The 19,418-nt window shown below is 40.3% G+C and overlaps 2 protein-coding genes across 2 annotated transcripts in view; one reads left to right on the plus strand and one right to left on the minus strand.

Annotated features, from left to right (window-relative positions):
* RNF217 (ring finger protein 217) overlaps positions 1-1,270 on the minus strand; it is a 127,764-nt gene extending 126,494 nt beyond the window's left edge. Inside the window, exon 1 of the mRNA XM_021072754.1 lies at positions 288-1,270. Coding sequence (XP_020928413.1) covers positions 288-1,166 — 879 coding nt within the window. The 5' untranslated portion in view covers positions 1,167-1,270. The remainder of the gene's footprint in view (positions 1-287) is intronic.
* The window catches only part of LOC110256655 (translation initiation factor IF-2-like), a 40,335-nt gene continuing 22,283 nt past the window's right edge, over positions 1,367-19,418 (plus strand). Inside the window, exons 1-2 of the mRNA XM_021072815.1 lie at positions 1,367-1,928; positions 11,438-11,608. Coding sequence (XP_020928474.1) covers positions 1,463-1,928; positions 11,438-11,608 — 637 coding nt within the window. The 5' untranslated portion in view covers positions 1,367-1,462. The remainder of the gene's footprint in view (positions 1,929-11,437; positions 11,609-19,418) is intronic.

Below are 19,418 nucleotides of genomic sequence, written 5' to 3' on the forward strand. Positions count from 1 at the left end.
GAAATAAGCAGAGGGCAATTCAAGTGTACCACCTGGTTCTACGGTTGCTGATCAAAGCCTGAAGTTCACGCAGAATTAAATTCCGGTCACCTTAACCAGTGAAGACAAACACACTTAAATATTCTAAGGACAACAACAGAGAAGTGAGAAACTGACAGAGGTCCTCTGTAAGGGCATTCATCACCTCCTCCCGCGAGCAGAGCAGGGAGCTGGCGAGCTGGCCATCCTGGCCAGTGCTCTGGAATGCTGAATGGGGAACAGAGGAAGGATAGAGGTGCTGAGCTTACCTGGGAACTCAGGTAGACTTTGAGGCACTCCTCGCACACGGCCTTCTTGCAGCAGGGCAAGGGCTTGATGGGCTTGTCTTCCAGGCACACCCGGCACATCAGCACCATAAGGGGCGCATAGGGATCCCCGACCCCACCCAGGCCAGAGTAGGGTGGAGCTCCCAGCAAGCTGGGCACGGAGAATGGCTCGGGCGCCAGGTAGAACTCCAGCTCGATGCTGCCGCCGTCGGGAGACAGGGGGTCCGTTGGGAGAGACAGCGGGGGGCTAGGGAAGGAGGAGGGGGTGCTGGGAGGGTTGATCACTGGAGGAGCCCGAGGTGGCGACGACGCGGTCAGCGAAAGCCGCTCCGCCGAGGGGACCTCGGGCAGGTCGTTCTCCACGCAGAAAACAGAGCAGAAGACTTGTCTCTTGGCGGGAGGCGGGCGCCGCTGCCCTAGCACGTCCAGGACCAGTCCGTCCGGGACCCCGACGCGGGTCCGGGGCTCGGACTCCTCGCCCGGGGGCGCCTCCTGCTGTTCATCCCCTCCCTCGTTTCGGCTCCTCGCTTCCTCCTCCTCCTTGGCCAGCTGCTGTTGCAAAGCCTGGGGGTTGAGGGGCCCGGTGAGGGCCAGTCCCGAGGGTTGACCCGGCGCGTGGCTTTTCCTCCAGCTCGGAGTTCCCCGGCTCCTCTCTGGCTCCGGGGCGCTCGTATCCGCGCAGCCCGAGTTGCTTCCGCAGCTGCGGCCGCTCAGCTCCGCGGAGGCGGTGCGCGGCCCGGGCGCCCCGGCGCTGTCCCCCGGCGGCCTCGGGGGCTCGGGATGGCCCGCGGCGCCACTAGCGGGAGTCCGCGCCTCCCGGGGCCCGCCGCCGCCGCTCACCGTGCTCTGCTCCTCGCCCATCGCCGCCCGCGGCCCGAGCCGCCGCTGCCCATCCAGCCGCCGGGACCCCTACCCGGCGCCGGCGGGCAGCGGGGGCAGAGGCTCGGCTCGACTCGCGGCTCCGCTTCTGCTTCCGGGTCCCTCCTCCGGGGCTGGGACGCCCCGAGCTCCCTCCGGGGAGCCCGTGCTCCCGGGCAGCGGCGCGCAGGGAGCCCGGCCCGGCCCGCGGCTCCTCCTCCTCGTCCTCCCGCGCGGCGGGGCACCGCCTCGGGGGCGCCGAGGGCCGCTCGCTCCGGCAACCGGCGCGCCCTCCCCACATGCAGGTCGGGGCGGTGCCGCGGCCCCCGGGAGCCCCGGGCGGGACAGAAGGGTCTGAGGGGAGGCGGCCGTCAGTCCCGCGCCATCGCCGGACCCCGCTGCAAACCGGGCGGCCGGAGGGCGGTGGTCCAAGGGTCCAGGGGCCTGTGGCGCCGCCGCGGCGCGCACCCGGAGGGGCAGCCGGAGCGCGAGCCAGCCGCCGCGGCCCCTGGGGGAGAGGCCGGAGCGCGCGACCTCCTTCTCCCGCTCCTCGTGCTTCACCTAGAGCACTCTTCGCCGCCCCTCACCCCACCCCTTTGGCGCACACCTCCCCACACGTACACACGCGCGCGGGCACCGCGCACTCACTCACGCACACCCCGAGTGGGTGTGATCTCAGAGCCGGGATGCGCTCTCGCGCCCGGAGTTCACACTGGGCCTCGACCAAAACCTCCAGAGCAGGCAAGCTGCCCTTTGGGCTACGCTGTGAGTAGAAACTTCCTACAAAACTCTTTACTGAAAGCTGGAACTAGAAAACACTGGCTACTTGAGGGCTTTGGTGTCGCGTGTTCCTCTTGAGTTCGTCTCATTTTAAATCCTCCGAAGAGGGAGTTCAGAGAAATAACGCTAGGAATTATTAATTCAAAACGCGGTATATATAGTTTTCTGTTTAATGAAGTAGGAAGGATGTTTGAAAGCCACAAATACGCCAAAAAGCACTCTTAACCTACTCCTCCAACTGGAAGCCTTATGAAAGCTGATAAATAACGAATTTAAGATGTATCCCTTTCCCTCCTTGTCACAGTTCTCTTAGGAACTTTTTTAACCCCTTGAATATTCCAAAATTTGTAGCATAAGGTAGTAAGATGGTCTGGCCTAGTTAATAAACTGGATCATTGGTGGAAATCATGAAAAGTTTCATTAGCATAACCATATTTACCCCAAAACTGTTTCCAAGACAACAATTATATTTGAGCCAGAACTTAATTATGTGTTGATCTATCTTTATTTTCCAGGAAGTATTAGTCACCCAGACTGGTGCATTTTAGTTCCCTAAAGCCAATGAAAACATTTTTGGGAAGCCAACCTTTTACTTTTTCCCCCATCTTGAGAGGGAATTCAATTTACGCATTAATGTAATAGGAAGGAGCTGTGAAGTGTGTCAAAATTGTCCTCTTGAAGTTGTTATTGGTTGTTCTAAAATATTGTTCGGATACAAATGATAGAAAGGTGACTAGCTACACAGTACTAAGAAAGCAGGATGACACTAAAGAGCATTTCCGTCGTGTGTCTGATGGCTCCGTAAAGGGACGAATCGAATCAATGGGTCTAAATGCCATCTCATTTATCAGTCTGACCCAAGAATGAAGAATTTTTATTTGGAAGATTGAATGCTATTTAGGGATTTTTTTTTTCCATCTTGGATAATTGATTTCCTAGTAAATGCTGTTTTCTCCCAATCCTAGTGTTTATTGTTTTAAAGACAGGGGACAAGAAGCCCACATGTATGTGTCTTTTGTGTATGCCATCTGATAACTACTTTTCTTTTTTTTAAGGTTTTTATTTTTTCTATTATAGTTGATTTACAATGTTATGTCAATTTCCGCTGTACAGCAGTGACCCAGTCATATATATATATACACATTCTTTTTCTCACGTTATCCTCCATCATGTTCCATCACAAGTGACTAGATATAATAATGAATAGATATTATTATATAATAATAATAATAGATACTTTCTATTCTTACTAGAGGGATATAAAAGCAGTCCATGGTTTTGGGGTGACAGTATGCTGAGAGTAAGACCAAAGTAACAAACATGAATATAAAGAAGTGTATCTCCACAGGGTCTATAGGAATCAAACCTCTCAAGGTCCTCCCATAGTTCTGGGTCTTGCTCCCTGCCCACCCCGTCACAGGTGTTCCAAGAACTTGTTCTTGCAGTGCCCACATTTGTTCCTTATCCCTCAGGTCCAAGTCACTCGCTTTGGCTTTCCTTGAAACTGAACCTAGTCGACCCTGGAATTGCTGAAGGCTTTGGGTAGTTCTGCCACTCTTTTCCTTGTCATGACTTCCTTCTGATGGGATTCCTCTGGGCTTTGTGAAAATAGAACCATGGCATCTCCACCTTTCAGACAGACTCAGACTTATCTCAATCCTGGGCCCAGCACCCTTGGTGATCTGGGACATGAGTAGCATGAAGTTAAAGTGCAAAGTTTAGTGGTGACCCTACCATTAATTTCCCCTGAAATGAAACATATGAAGCGCCTGTGATAATTGTACTGTTAGGAGTCATTAAAAAAAAAAAAAAGATGGGTTGAAAATGTAGTTACAGTAGCAAAAATTTCACTTATTTAACACAAGCTTAATCTCTAAACTCAGACCATCTGCTCCATGTCAGGCTGTATACAGTTGTTAGTTCCAGTGTAAACACTATCACCAATATTCTGCCACTACTAGTTTCAACTTCATTATTTTGTAATTTGCAATGAGCTCTGCACCTTCCCTAAAACCAAGACTTGAATGTCAAGAGAAAATGTCAAGTTTGAGAACTGACATAGTCAAGTGATTTTGGTTGTTATTGAACATCATTTTTTCTATTACCACCTTTTGTATCCTGGCCTTTAAGCATGACTTGTTTTTGCTTCTCTGAAAATTTTAATTTAGACTTTAATTAGATAATTAAAGAACCTAGATTTATTAATATATTTTAAAAACGTAATGAAATATCAGAAAAGCTATGACATTTTAATTTTACATACTAAAGGTAAAGCAAATTTCTTCATAACTGTTGTGGAGAAGAAATACATAATATATAAATACCACAAAATAACTATACAACAAATACTTGACTTGGGCTTTTCTATTAGTCCTTCAACTATCAAAACAGGTAAAAAGAAATAGATATAATTTAATTTTAAAAATTCCTTTCCTGAAGAAGAGTGAACCAGTGGAATGATTTTCCAGGTCCACTTCCGAAAGACACAGTAGAACATGGATCCTCATTCTCCTATTTTCTCTCCTCTTCACCCATGGAAGAAGAAGACTTGAAATCACTAAGGAAAAAGGGACTTTAGTACTAAAGAGAGGAACACAACTATTTTGCTTTCTTTTTCCACCTAAATTCCCTGAAGAAAATCCAAACAGAAGACTTTATGAGATAAAGTTAAAAATAAAACAAAACTCGGAGTTCCCATTGTGGCGCAGTGGAAATGAATGGAACCCTGAAGTTGCACTTTTGATCCCTGGCCTCCCGCAGTGGGTTGAGGATCCGGCATTGCCTTGAGCTGTGGTGTAGGTTGCAGACCTGGCTGAGATCTGGTGTTGCTGTGGCCAAGGTGTAGGCCGGCAGCAACAGCTCTGATTAGACCCCTAGCCTGGGAACCTCCATATGCCGTGGCTGCAGCCCTAAAAAAAGTGAAAAATTAAAAAAAAAAATGAAATAAAATAAAATAAAACAAAGCACTACATTCCTTCAGATTACTAAATAAAATAAAAGCCCAAATGCTTGGAAACAGAGGATATCAAGAATAAGAAGGAGGATGAGGAGGGATAAAGAGGACGAATGGAAGGGAGGAAGGAAAAAGGAAGAAGGGAAGAAATGGAGGGAGGAACTGTTATCTTCTACCCAAAATAACCACTTAAACTGCTTTAACATATTGATAAATTTTATCCTAGTGTTTAAATCTGTGTGTACAAAAGATTCAAATGCTATAGGCTCTTTTTTCTGCCTTTTTAAAAAAACTTAGTAATATATCCTGACCATTTTTCTCACTTTTAAGACATCTGCACAGCATCCTGATTTGTGACCATATAGAATTTTACTATGTAGATGCATCACAATTTATTTAAATAATTCCATTTTATTTTGAAAATTAGATTATTTATGATTTTAAGAAAACATATGACCCTTGATATATGTTAATATGTGTTGTAACCCTTGGTACATTCCTAATATACCACAGCATAAAGTCCTGAAAATCAAATTGCTGCTGAAAAGGCTAGATAAAATTTTCAGGCTTTCAGCACACATCATCACAGAAATTGAGCATAAGTTTCGAACAGTGGGGGTATGAGAGAGTCCACATCCCTAATCACATTAAGGAGATTTTTTTTTTTTTTTTTTGGTTTGTTTTTTGTTTTGCTTTTTTTTTAGGTCTGCACCTGCGGCACATGGAAGTTCCCAGGCTAGGGGCCCAATCAGAGCTGCAACTGCTGGCCTACACCACAGCCAGAGCAACTCGGGATCCAAGCTGAATCTGTGACCTAATGATGCAGCTTGGATCACAGCAACGCCAGATCCTTAACCCACTGAGTGAGGCCAGGGAACCCACATCCTCATAGATACTAGTCGGATTCGTTTCTGCTGAGCCACGACGGGAACCCCTTAAGGAGATTTTTGAAAATTAAAAATGCTGTTAAGTAACATCTCATTTTTTCATTAATGAGACCATTGTTTTAAATAAAAAGGGCAAAATCAAATATTAACTGTCAGTTCCCTTTGGATATAAATCATTTAGCATTGCATGTTATGGTTCTTTGTTCCTGAGGTTATGGTTCTAACACCTGCCCTCCTCATCTTTTTAAAAAGTTTCCTAACCTCTTCCAAAACAGTGATGCTCTGAAATACTCAGAGATGACCTCAGTCACAGGTAGTACTTCTAAGTTCATGATACCAGTCCCTCATTTCCTAAACACAGATGCACTTATTTGAGTGCCCCAAACTCATTCCCAAATGAATATTGTGCCAAGGAAGTCCCACCTCTCAGCTGGTACTGTGGAAGCTCTTTGAATTAAGACAAGAAGTCTGCCACCAGTGCAAGATCAACCCTACTTGACCTGAGAGAAGCCATTTCCCTTCTCACAGGAGTCACTGAGAACTTAGAGTTTTAAGGCAACTCAAAGTTTCTATTATGGTGGCTTTGATTTACCAGGAAAATGTCAACCCTGCCTCTGCATCTAGAAATCCCTGGTCTCTCTTCCCAAGGCACAGGGTGACATGAAGAGAGAGACACGTACTGTTCTCTCTCTTCCTCAGCTTCCCCTTCTGAAAGGGGTGTCAAGTCACAGCCTCCTACAGGCTTTGTTTACAGCAGGAGTCAGAACAATTTACAGCCTGGCTCCTTCCTGGCCCAGAGACTGGAATGCCTCCTTGGTTTGGTGAGCAAGAGCAAGAGAAATCTCTTCTTGCACAGCCCTTGGCGCCCAGTACCTTATTGCTGGGTAATTCCCAGTGAAGGAAACCATTTTGTCCAAACTAAAGGATAATCGAGCATCAGCATAACAGAGCTGAAGGTGCACGTGTACAAAACGGCACTTTAATTTTGAGAAGAGTAGATTCTGAGAGGTTTTCTTAGCAAAAGGAAAACTAAATCTTTCCCAAATTAGGGAAGAAGTAAAAGATAATTTAGAGAAGATGTATTTAGAACAGTGGAGAAGTGCTTACAAAACTACATTAGATTTAAAAAGACGGGAGAAATCTAATTTATAGTATGATTATAACCGTGTAGTCATGCATATGATAAAATAAGGACAGAAGTAATAGGAGTTATTGTATAAAGTTAATGTGGTTATGATTTTTTTCTCTGTCCTCAAATTCTAAAATATTACATTGCTTTTGTAATGGACAGCAGAGGAAAACAAGATTTTTTTTTTTTTTTTAAAGAGTGAAGCAAGTTCTTGGTAATAAACAGGGAAATAGATCTGGTGTTAATAGATATTATTTGCATGCACACTTGTGACAATTAAGTCACAAGTCACAAGTCCTATTTGTGTCATACTTAAATTCAACTAACATTTCCTGAAAGTCTCTTAGATCCTGTGTCAAACTCTGGAAAATTCAATTTATTAATTTGTTCAATAGAGAAAATAATCCTTTTCCCAAATTTCCCTTTATTTTTAACTTCATAACTTCTATGAGACACTTTAAACTGTCCAGAGACAGAGCATATCTTAGCTATATATGGAAACCCAGTTGCTAGCATTCTGCACATATTTAGTTCTCAACAAAACATTTTTAAAGGAAAGAAACTATGAAAGAATGATCTTCTGTAGTGACTCAAGCATTATATAGAACTATGGTTCTCAAATTATGTGCCAAGGGGCCCTGAGGTACAGCAGTTAATTCCTTGTTTTTAATTTTAAAGTTTTAGTACTTTTAGGAGCTCCCACTGTGGCACAGTGGGGTTGGCAGCTTTGATCACTGGCCCAGCACAGTAAGTTAAGGATCCAGTGTTGAGGCTCAGATCTTATCCCTGGCCCGGGAACTCCGTATGCTGAGGGGCAGCAAAACAAAAACAAAAATTTTTTGTGTATTTAAAATTCTTCAGGGAATCACAGAACACCTGTTGGACACCATGTAAATTGTTTCTGTTGAATTGTTTTGACCTAATTACTATTAAGAATTTCTTTTCGGAATTCCCATTGTGGCTCAGCAGGTTAAGGACCCGATATTGTCTCTGTGAGGATGAGGGTTCAATCCCCAGCCTCACTCAGTGGGTTAAGGATCTGACATTGCCACAAGTTGTAGCCCCAACTGAACCCCTAGCCTGAGAACCTTCCATATGCCATGAGTGTGGCTGTAAAAAGAAAAAAAGAAAAAGAAAAAAAAAATTTCTTTTAACCTAGCTAAAGGGCATTGTGAAAAGTAACAAGACACAAGGATGCCATGATCTGAGAAATTTTGGAGACTTAGGTTGAAACAACAAGATCAAGACCCTAATTCCTTACGGATTTATATTTTAAATTTATGAGACACTTATGGTGTAAAGGATTAACCTTACCTAAGAAAAGCTTTGGTTCTTGCTGCCAGCTCCTAGGCCCTGTCTATAGGGGTTAGTCTCTCTGTTTATATGAAGCCCTCAGACCATGCCATATAGTCTATGCTAACAATGTTATATGTGGGGGTGGGAAGGGAGTCCTTGGGTCGCATGGCACCAGCTTGACCTGGAGAGGGTCTGGGAATTAAACTGAGCTGCATGGGTGGTCTGCCGTGTCTACATCACTGACTCCCATATAAACCTTGGACCCAAAACTTGTTGAGCTTCTGTGGTTGGCAATATTCTATGCATGTTGTCACTCATTGTTGCTGGGAGAAATAAGCACTGTCCACACAACTCCATTGGAGGGGACAACTGGTGGCTCCAGGTACAGTCTCTTTTGGTCCCTGCCCTGTACCTTTGCCTGCTGCTGATTTTAATATATGTCTTTTCATTGTAATAAACCGTAACTGTGAGTAGACATTTTTGCTGATTTCAGATTTTTGCTGATTTCTAGTCCTTCTAGAGAGTTATTGAATCTGATTGTAGTCTTGAACAATCAGATTTTGCAGTGGTTGCAGTTCCTGAACTGCAACCACTGCAAAAATGGAAGTGGAGTTTTGGAGTTTCCAAAAATGGAAACTCACATTTTGCTTGTGTTCCCAAGCAGAGAAATGTCATTGAGAAGGCCTGGTATCCATTAATGCAAGAATAAGACACATTTAGTATATTAAAAAAAAGAGAAAATCTATTACCTTGTTATTGTCACACAATGAAGTAGATTTTCTCAGATAATATAGATAAATAACTGACTCTTTTAATTTATGACCTGCTGGAAATTTATTATGACATTTTGCTTGATAAAATGTAGCAAGAGATTAAATAATTCAGAAATTTTCTAAGTTGACAGTTTAAACCATTGAGTTATATTTATTTTTAAATTACAGCAAATAATTTTATCTATTTATCTCTTAACACATTTGCTACCAAGTTGTAATGGGAGAACCCAGCTGCCTTTGGGAAATGTTAAATACCACAAGTTGTTTCGCAAACACTGTGAAATCAATAAAGCTCAAAATATTTTCTCAAATACTTTTGAAGATTTCTCTGAGTTCCTGTCATGGATCAGTGGAAATGAATCTGACTAGAATCCATGATGATGCAGGTTCGATCCCTGGCCTCGTTCAGTGGGTTAAGGATCTGGCATTGCTGAGCGGTGGTTAGGTCACAGACACAGCTTGAATTTGGTGTTGCTGTGGCTGTGGTGTAGGCTGACAGCTGTAGCTCCAACTTGATCCCTAGCCTGCAAAACTCCATATGCCACCAGTGCAGCCCTAAAAAGACAAAAAAAAAAAAAAAAAAAAAAAAAAAATTCTCATCATGCAAGTGTCTTGAAAAAGCTTGTTACTCACAAACCCTAACCCATTTACATCTTATTTCTTCTTATCTTTGTAAGACTTGGAATTGTTATTTTAAGCTTTATAAAAATGATGCTTTGTTCCATAATTATCTGATGGGAAAATTACAAGACTGGGTAAGTTAATATCTGTATCCTAGTTCTATTTTGCCATTAATTGTCTAATTCTGGGCCTCAGTTTTCTTCTGAAAAGTGGGCAGATTGAACTGGATGACTCTAAGTTTCATTGCAATATTAATATTATCATTTTGAGTTTGATAGATATTAATCTTTACTTTGTATACATTGTTTTAAAATATATACGGCATTTTTTTTTCTGAGTACATAGTATGTTTATTTTTTTAATTTTTTTTTATTACTCAAATGAATTTATCACATCTGTAGTTGTGTAATGATCATAACAATCTGATTTCACAGGATTTCCATCCCACAGAAAAGGGCATTTTTTTTAACTCAACCCATGCCCTGAAGAATCTTGAAATTAAATATAGAAGACTGATAACTAAGTATAGTATCAAACAGATTTCAGTAGTATAGAACCATAAACTCTCAAGACTGTGGGAGTTGCAGTCCAGGGGGATTTCTGCTGAGGTGGATCATAGAAAGTTTCATGGAGGGCTTGGAAGATAAATTAGATTTCTACAGATGGAGAAAGTGGTAGGATAGTAAATATTTTCAGAAGGGGAACAAGATGAGCAAACACATGATGGTGGATCACATATGGTGCCTTCAGTAGCAGCTCGTGGTCCTGCATGTCTGATCATATGTGATACGTGAAGAAAGGATAGGTGGGAAGACAGGAAAGATAAGCTGACACAAAATTGTTTAGGGACTTTGTGTTGGATAGTTCCATTAGTCCTTTTAGATGTCCTTTCCTACTCTCTCTGCCTCTGGAGAGAGGTGCCCACTTGGGCATCTATGGCTCAGTTGCCCTCAGCCTTCCAAGGCAGACCAGCCAAGGGAAGACTATGGAAGATAACCAGAGGGTTGCTGTGTTTATTTTTCTGATTCTAAATCTGCCAGGTCCTTGTATGCTGTCTGTACTCCTCTATCAAAGGCCACAGGTACTATCATCTCTGGGTTTTTATTTATTCATTAATTATCTCCCCCTCCTTAGAATTTAAGCTTGGTGAGAACAGGGATAGTTTCCGTTTGTCTGCTTTTCTGTCCCCAGTGGCTGGACCTGTACCTGGCACATAGTAGGTGCTCAATAAACATTTATTAAATGGCAGCTGCCATTAGAGAGAGAATCTGTGGGATCGTTAATAGATGTAGTGTGGTGAAAAGGGTGACAAAAAGGAATTGAATATGGCCTCAAGGTTTTTTTTTTTTTTTCTTTTCCTTTAAGGTAAACCTGTCTTCCTGCAAGTTAATTTTTATGGCTTTCAAAAATGGCATTGTGTGCTAACCCAGTTTTTTTGTTTGTTTTACTTTTTTAAAGTGTTTCTAAAATTTTCAATGTCATTTAAAAAGTGCTAATGTTAGTCATAAAAATCAGTAGTTCTTATGAGAAATGTGAGGAGGCTGTGACTCATAAATTCATATTTAAGATTGTGCTTCTGATTTAAGGGCTGCTGTTCTATGATCAGACTCTATTGATAAGTTCTGTCTGTGGGCTGTGTTGAGGAGTTCTAGCACTTTTTTCCCTTTCCCTTAGCATCATGTAACAGTCTTATTATGCTTATGCCTCATAGGCTGACTCAGGGCTTCCCTCTTTCCATCAAATTGTTAAGTTTGAGAGTTAGTCAATGTGTTTAACACAACCACCCAGCTTTTTCTGTGATGCATGATATGTGTTATTTAATTACTTGCTTCCAGATTTAGGCATGACTAAGAGATATTGTGAAATTACAACCCAACAATGCTTTGTGGGACAGGCGTTCCCATACCTAAGAAATTGTCCAGCGTTGAACCAGCATGTCTCAAAATGGCATCTGCGGATGAACTGCAGGCGGCTGGAGACAGATTTGCTGACCTCTAATTGTCGAGGTGAGTCATGGATCTGCAAAACTTCTCAGACCCTGTGCTCTAGAGAGTTTTATGGTAATATTTTAAAGAATAACCCTTTTAAATTCATAGGGAATATGAGGCAATACAATCAGGATAATTTCAAATGTCACTAGTGATAAATAACTGTCAACAAAACTTGAATCAAGCAAGTCTTAACTCAGGAAAAAGGCCTTCTTTCTTTCCCCTAGAAAATATTATGACTAATAAAGTATTTTAGAGTCTAAATATAATTCTTACCTTTTATGTTCACTGAAATGCAGCAGGGAAGACTCAGCGTATGATCATTCTTTTTATTTTTTCTTTTTAAAAAATTTTATTGGAATATAGTTGACTTACAAAGCTGTGTGAATTTCAGGCATATAGCAACGTAAATCAGTTATACCTATTCATGTATCCATTCCTTTTCAGATTCTTTTCCCGTATAGGTTATTTCACAGTATCGAGTAAGTTTCCCCGTGCTATACAGTCCGTCCTTGTTATTATTTTATATGCAGTAGTATGTATCTGTTAATCCCAACCTCCTAATTTATCCCTCCTCCCCCATGTTTCCCCTTTGGTCAACATAAGTTTGGCTTCAAAATCTTTGAGTCTATTCCTGTTTTGTAAGTTCTATTGTATCATTTCGACTAGATTCCACATATTAGTGATCATTCATTGTCTTAATTTACAAACTCATTTGAGAGACAAATGAAAGTTAAAGATAGGAACTCAGAAATTTAACTGTTTACTGTTTACTGAAAATTTATGATCAAATTATAAAGAGGTCAAATTATGGCACCTTTCTGGCTATAGAGGGCTATACGACTTTTGATTTTATACCATTTTTCTCTAATTCCAAAGCAACTGGATTATTTTTACTAGGCTTCGATTTGAAGAAATACTGTGAGGTAAGCAATGTGTGTGTTGGTGTACCCTCTACTTGCCTTGCTCACAGTGTAAGTGCTAGGATCCTATGCTGGTACTAGTTGGAGAATGGTGTTGCCTGCCATATTCATCTTGCAAGACTCAGAATATTCCTTTATCCTTCCCTTCCTCAAAACTTACCTGTGTCCAATTCCCTCAGGCCTTTGTGCTGTCCTGCAAATGACATGGGCTAATTATTATCATTAATCTTAATACCACACAAATCTATAACATGATTTATAACATATTTTCATGTGCATTATCTCATCTCTTTCTCCAGCATGGTAGAGTAGGAATGCCTAAAATACATAAATCAGTAAACAGCAGCCCACCATTTTTTGTACAGCCTTCATGCTAAGAATGGTTTTTATATTTTAAGGAGCTGAAGGGAGGAAATAAAAAGGAGGCTATGAAACAGAATGTTGCAATATTTACTACCTGTCACTTTCCAGATAAAGTTTTCCTATCTCAGGATCAGCATTGTAATATTCATTGAGAGATGATCAAACAGAGACAAAGCTACATAGAGCTTAAAAGCTAGAAGCCTTTAACTTTAAATCTGTTTTTAACAATGCCAAGAAACTAGTGTGCCCGCCCTCCCCGCTACTCTCTCTCTCTCAATTTCTTTTGCTTAGAAAGGAATGAGAACAATTACTCCCTTCCCACTAACCATAACCCGAGACCCCACTGACCTTATTTTGCTTACTTATCTATCTCTTTGAAGCTACAGTAGGATGAAGGCAATGAAAGAGTAGGGATAAACAAGACAAGGAAAGAAGAAAGGATGGGAGAGCTGTACTATTTTAGAACAGGAATCAAATAAAAGATTCCAAGAAAGAATAGGAGTGATGTATTCCCTTGTTCTCCCTGACTTCAAATGTGTCCCGGGAGTATGAGTAATTAATAGGAAGGATGAGAAGTAGAAAGAAGATGAAGAATGGGTACTTATTGGACACTTTTTTGTACCGACAACTTTAGGATTTTTTTTAACATCATCTAACTTAATTCTTAATTTATCCGGTATTGTCCTATGTATATCCACTACTCCGGAACCCTCTTTGATTCTTAGCACCTCATGAAGTAATATGGCCCTAAATACATCCAACAGAGGGATAGAGTAGAGGGGGTTAATAATATGTGGTGAGCTATCACAGAAGTAAAATTCCTAGGATATGATACAAATATTGGATATGCAACATCAGGAAACTGTCTAATTCCCATTTGTGCTAATGTTTAAATCATAATCATTTGGTCTTCAGTTTCTAATCTGCAAAATTAAGGGGTTTATCTGGATACTTGAATCCGTTTCATCTCTAAGGGCTATAAGACTGAAATGCCTCTGCTCACTAAACTGTAAAGCTTCTATGTCCAAAATATACCAATAGCTAAGGGAATTGTATCACGATTTTGATTCTCTCGAAGGCTGTGAAAGTAAACTGGGATTGAGTTAATAGACAATACAGCTTTTTGAAATAACTGTCTACTTTCTTTGACATTTTAGACACTGTAATTGAACTTTTTCTCCTAGAGAAAAGTTTAACCGTTCTTAAAATTTCAAAACTGACAACCAGTTCTACTGCTTCTGTAGTCACATAGGTTCCCAGTGGACTCTCCCTCTCTGATATAACAGCTATCAACTCTGAATCAAAACCAAAAATAAAACAAACTACAACACACAGACCAAAAAAACAAAAACCAAAACAACAGCTCTGGACAGAGAGCAAAGGCAGGCAGATTCTGGAGGAGCGTCAACACTGAAAGAGGGAATTGGCTCAGGATGAGTCTCCTACTGCTATGGCTTTATCCTTAGGACTGACCATGGTCTGTGCTGCACTGGGTAGCAGTAAACCTGTTAGAAAACTCAGAAGTTTGAATGAAACTCAGAGGTTTGAATGACTGGAGGACAGTTTGGGCAATATCAGCTGCCAGAAAGTGAGGAGAGGCTTCGCTAAAGGGCCAAACTCTATATATTAATTCTGTTAAAAATTCTGGCTGACCCTGAAACACACATGCCTGGGGCAGACAGACTGTAAACAGTATAGCTAAGGATAAAATAATTAAAATGAAATGAAAGCTGCTACAAAGAGATAGCATTTATAATTTAAATCCAGCCCAATTAATTGCTTGTTCAAGCCAAATCAACAAGCAGTTAATGAATAGCTAAATCCAAATATCTTTAAACATCAGCAATTTGGAGAAATACAAAGAACTGAAAATTTTACAACATAAACTTCCCAAAGTCCAGGATGCAATCCAAAATTGTCCGACAGGAACAATAAGGAAAATATAACCCATTTTCAGAAGACAAAACATTAACAGAAAAACAAACACAAAATAACCCAGATGTTGAAATTAGCAAACAAGGGCTTTAAAGCAGATGTTATAATTGTGCTCATTGAGATAAAGGAATATCTTCTCAAAATAAATTTTAAAATCTCAGCAAAAGTACAGAAACTACAAAGTAGAGCCAAATGCAAATTCTAGCTGAAAAATACAATATCCGAAATTTAAAAATTCATGTGTTGGCATAATAAGAATGGGGATGATAAAGGAAAGAGTCAGTAAAACTTGAAGCTAAATGAATAAAAAGTATTTAATCTGAAATAGAGAAAAAATTTTTAAATAGCAAAAGCCTCAGGTACCCTGAAATCAACTATTTCAGCAAACCTCAAGCAGGATAAATAAAAATCTCTGCTCATCATGGTCAAATTGGCTGAAAACCAAACATAAGAGAAAAAAATTCAAACAAGCAAAGAAAAATGACACATTATGTACTGAGAAACACGGCTTCAAATGATCACTGATTTATCTGAAGCCATGGAGACCAAAAGATACTAGAACATCTTTAAAGTGTTGAGACAATAACAACAAAATAAAACTGTCAACTCAGAATTGTATAGCCAGTGAAAAGATCTATTGAGAATAAAGAAATAAATACATTTTATATAAAAATGACAGATAATTACCAGCAAAACTTCCTATAATGTCAGTAATGCTAAAGAAAGTTCTTTAGGCTGAAGGGAAATGATGCTAGAACAAATTCCCTATGCTAATGAAAAAATTAAGAGCATCAAAAATGTGAAGTATTGTGTAATTTAACTGTAATTTTTTTTCTTTTGCATTTTAGGGCGGCACCTGCGGCATATAGAGGTTCCCAGGCTAGGGGTCTAATCAGAGCTACAGCTGGTGGCCTACGCTACAGCCACAGCAACTTGGCATCCGAGCCACGTCTGTGACCCCCACACCACAGCTCACAGTAATGTTGGATCCTTAACCCACTAAGCAAGGCCAGGGATCGAACCTGCAACCTCATGGTTCCTAGTCGGATTCGTTTCCATTGTACCATGACAGGAACTCCTATAAAATATTTTTCTTTTTAATTTCTTTAAACTACATATGAATGTTTAAAGCAAAACTTGTAACATTGTATTCTCGGAAATGTCTTTTATTCTGAGCTATTTTTCATTTATAGTTTTAAAATATGCTATCTTATGAGGCAAGAGTGTCTACCTTTACTATTTCTATTCATCATTGTGTAGGAACTCCTAGTTAGTTCAATTAGAAAAGAAAGGGATATTAGGGAGACAGAAGAAGTTAGTTTGCCTTTATTCACAGATGAAACAATTGTTACAAAGAAAATTCTGTAAAATCTAAAAAGTTTTTAGAGATAATGAGCTAATGCAGCAATGTCATAGGATATAAAGTTTCTTTTTTTTCTTTTTTTGGTGTGTGAGGCCTTCTTTTTAATTTTTTTTTCTTTTTTTATTTTCCCACTGTACAGCAAGGGGGTCAGGTTATCCTTACATGTATACATTACTATTACAGTTTTTCCCCCACCCTTTCTTCTGTTGCAACATGAGTATCTAGACATAGTTCTCAATGCTATTCAGCAGGATCTCCTTGTAAATCTATTCTAAGTTGTGTCTGATAAGCCCAAGCTCCTGATCCCTCCCACTCCCTCCCCCTCCCATCAGGCAACCACAAGTCTCTTCTCCAAGTCCATGATTTTCTTTTCTGAGGAGATGTTCATTTGTGCTAGATATTAGATTCCAGTTATAAGTGATATCATATGGTATTTGTCTTTGTCTTTCTGGCTCATTTCACTCAGGATGAGATTCTCTAGTTCCATCCATGTTGCTGCAAATGGCATTATGTCATCCTTTTTTATGGCTGAGTAGTATTCCATTGAGCATATATACCACCTCTTCCGAATCCAATCATCTGTTGATGGACATTTGGATTGTTTCCATGTCCTGGCTATTGTGAATAGGGCTGCAATGAACATGCGGGTGCATGTGTCTCTTTTAAGTAGAGCTTTGTCCGGATAGATGCCCAAGAGTGGGATTGCAGGGTCATATGGAAGTTCTATGTATAGATTTCTAAGGTATCTCCAAACTGTTCTCTATAGTGGCTGTACCAGGTTACATTCCCACCAGCAGTGCAGGAGGGTTCCCTTTTCTCCACAGCCCCTCCAGCACTTGTTATTTGTGGATTTATTAATGATGGCCATTCTGACTGGTGTGAGGTGGTATCTCATGGTAGTTTTGATTTGCATTTCTCTTATAATCAGCGATGTTGAGCATTTTTTCATGTGTTTGTTGGCCATCTGTGTATCTTCTTTGGAGAAATGTCTATTCAGGTCTTTTGCCCATTTTTCCATTGATTGATTGGTTTTTTTGCTGTTGGGTTGTATAAGTTGCTTATATATTCTAGAGATTAAGCCCTTGTCAGTTGCATCATTTGAAACTATTTTCTCCCATTCTGTAAGTTGTCTTTTTGTTTTCTTTTTGGTTTCCTTTGCTGTGCAAAAGCTCTTCAGTTTGATGAGGTCCCATGGGTTTATTTTTGCTCTGATTTCTATTGCTTTGGGAGACTGACCTGAGAAAATATTCATGATGTTGATGTCAGAGAGTGTTTTGCCTATGTTTTCTTCTAGGAGTTTGATGGTGTCCTGTCGTATATTTAAGTCTTTCAGCCATTTTGAGTTTATTTTTGTGCATGGTGTGAGGGTGTGTTCTCGTTTCATTGCTTTGCATGCAGCTGTCCAGGTTTCCCAGCAATGCTTGCTGAATAGACTTTCTTTTTCCCATTTGATGTTCTTGCCTCCCTTGTCAAAGATTAATTGACCATAGGTGTCAGGGTTTATTTCTGGGTTCTCTATTCTGTTCCATTGGTCTTTCTGTCTGTTTTGATACCAGTACCACACTGTTTTGATGACTGTGGCTTTGTAGTATTTCTTGAAGTCTGGGAGAGTTATGCCTCCTGCTTGGTTTTTGTTTCTCAGGATTGCTTTGGCAATTCTGGGTCTTTTGTGGTTCCATATAAATGTTTGGATTGTTTGTTCTAGTTCTGTGAAAAATGTCATGGGTAATTTGATAGGGATTGCATTGAATCTGCAGATTGCTTTGGGTAGTATGGCCATTTTCACAATATTGATTTTCCCAATCCAGGAACATGGAATATCTTTCCATTCTTTACATTTTCTTTGATTTCTTTGATTAAAGTTTTATAGTTCTCTTCATATAGGTCCTTTACCTCCTTGGTCAGGTGTATTCTGAGGTATTTGATTTTGTGAGGTACAATTTAAAAGGTATCGTATTTTTGTATTCCTTTTCTAATATTTCATTGCTGGTATACAGAAATGCAACTGACTTCTGAATGTTAATCTTACATCCTGCTACTTTGCTGAATTTATTAATCAGTTCAAGGAGTTTTGGGGTTGAGTCCTTAGGGTTTTCTATATATAGTATCATGTCATCTGCATACAGTGACAGTTTGATCTCTTCTCTTCCTATATGGATGCCTTTTATTTCTTTTGTTTGTCTAATTGCTGTGGCTAAGACTTCCAAAACGATGTGGAAGAGCAGTGGTGAGAGTGGGCATCCCTGTCTTGTTCCAGATTTGAGTGAGAAGGCTTTCAGTTTTTCCCCATTGAGGATTATATTTGCTGTGGGTTTATCATAAATGGCTTTGATTATATTCAGGAATGTTCCCTCTATACCCACTTTGGCGAGGGTCTTGATCATGAATGGATGTTGAACTTTGTCAAATGCTTTTTCTGCGTCTATTGAGATGACCATATGATTTTTGACTTTTTTTTTGTTAATGTGGTGTATGATGCTGATTGATTTGCGTATGTTGAACCATCCTTGTGAACCTGGGATGAACCCAACCTGGTCATGGTGTATAATTTTTTTGGTATGTTGTTGGATTTGGTTGGCTAAGATTTTGTTGAGAATTTTTGCATCTATATTCATCAATGATATTGGGCGATAGTTTTCTTTTTTGGTGGTATCTCTGTCTGGTTTTGGAATGAGGGTGATGGTGGCCTCATAGAATGTCTTTGGGAGTATTCCTTCTTCTTCAACCTTTTGAAAGAGTTTAAGGAGGATGGGCACCCATTCCTCTTTATATGTTTGATAAAATTCACCTGTGAAGCCATCTGGTCCTGGACTTTTCTTTGTAGGGAGTGATTTTATGACCTCTTCAATTTCATTTCTAGTGATCGGTCTGTTCAGTTGGTCTGTTTCTGCTTGATTCAGTTTTGGCAGGCTGTAAGATTCTAGAAAATTGTCCATTTCTTCCAGATGGTCAAACTTGTTGCCATACAGTTGTTCATAGTATTCTCTTATGGTTTTTTGCATTTCTGCTGTATCCGTTGTGATTTCTCCTTTTTCATTTATAATTTTGGTTATTTGGGTTCTTTCTCTCCTCTTTTTAGTGAGTCTGGCCAGGGGTTTGTCAATTTTGTTCACCTTTTCAAAGAACCAGCTCTTGGTTTTATTAATTTTCTCTATTGTTTTTTGAGTCTCTATTTTATTGATTTCTTCTTTGATCTTTATAATTTCCTTCCTTCTGCTGACTTTAGGACTTCTTCTTCTTTTTC

The sequence above is a fragment of the Sus scrofa genome, chromosome 1, assembly GCF_000003025.6.
Source record: "Sus scrofa isolate TJ Tabasco breed Duroc chromosome 1, Sscrofa11.1, whole genome shotgun sequence".
Classification (NCBI taxonomy): Eukaryota; Metazoa; Chordata; class Mammalia; order Artiodactyla; family Suidae; genus Sus; species Sus scrofa.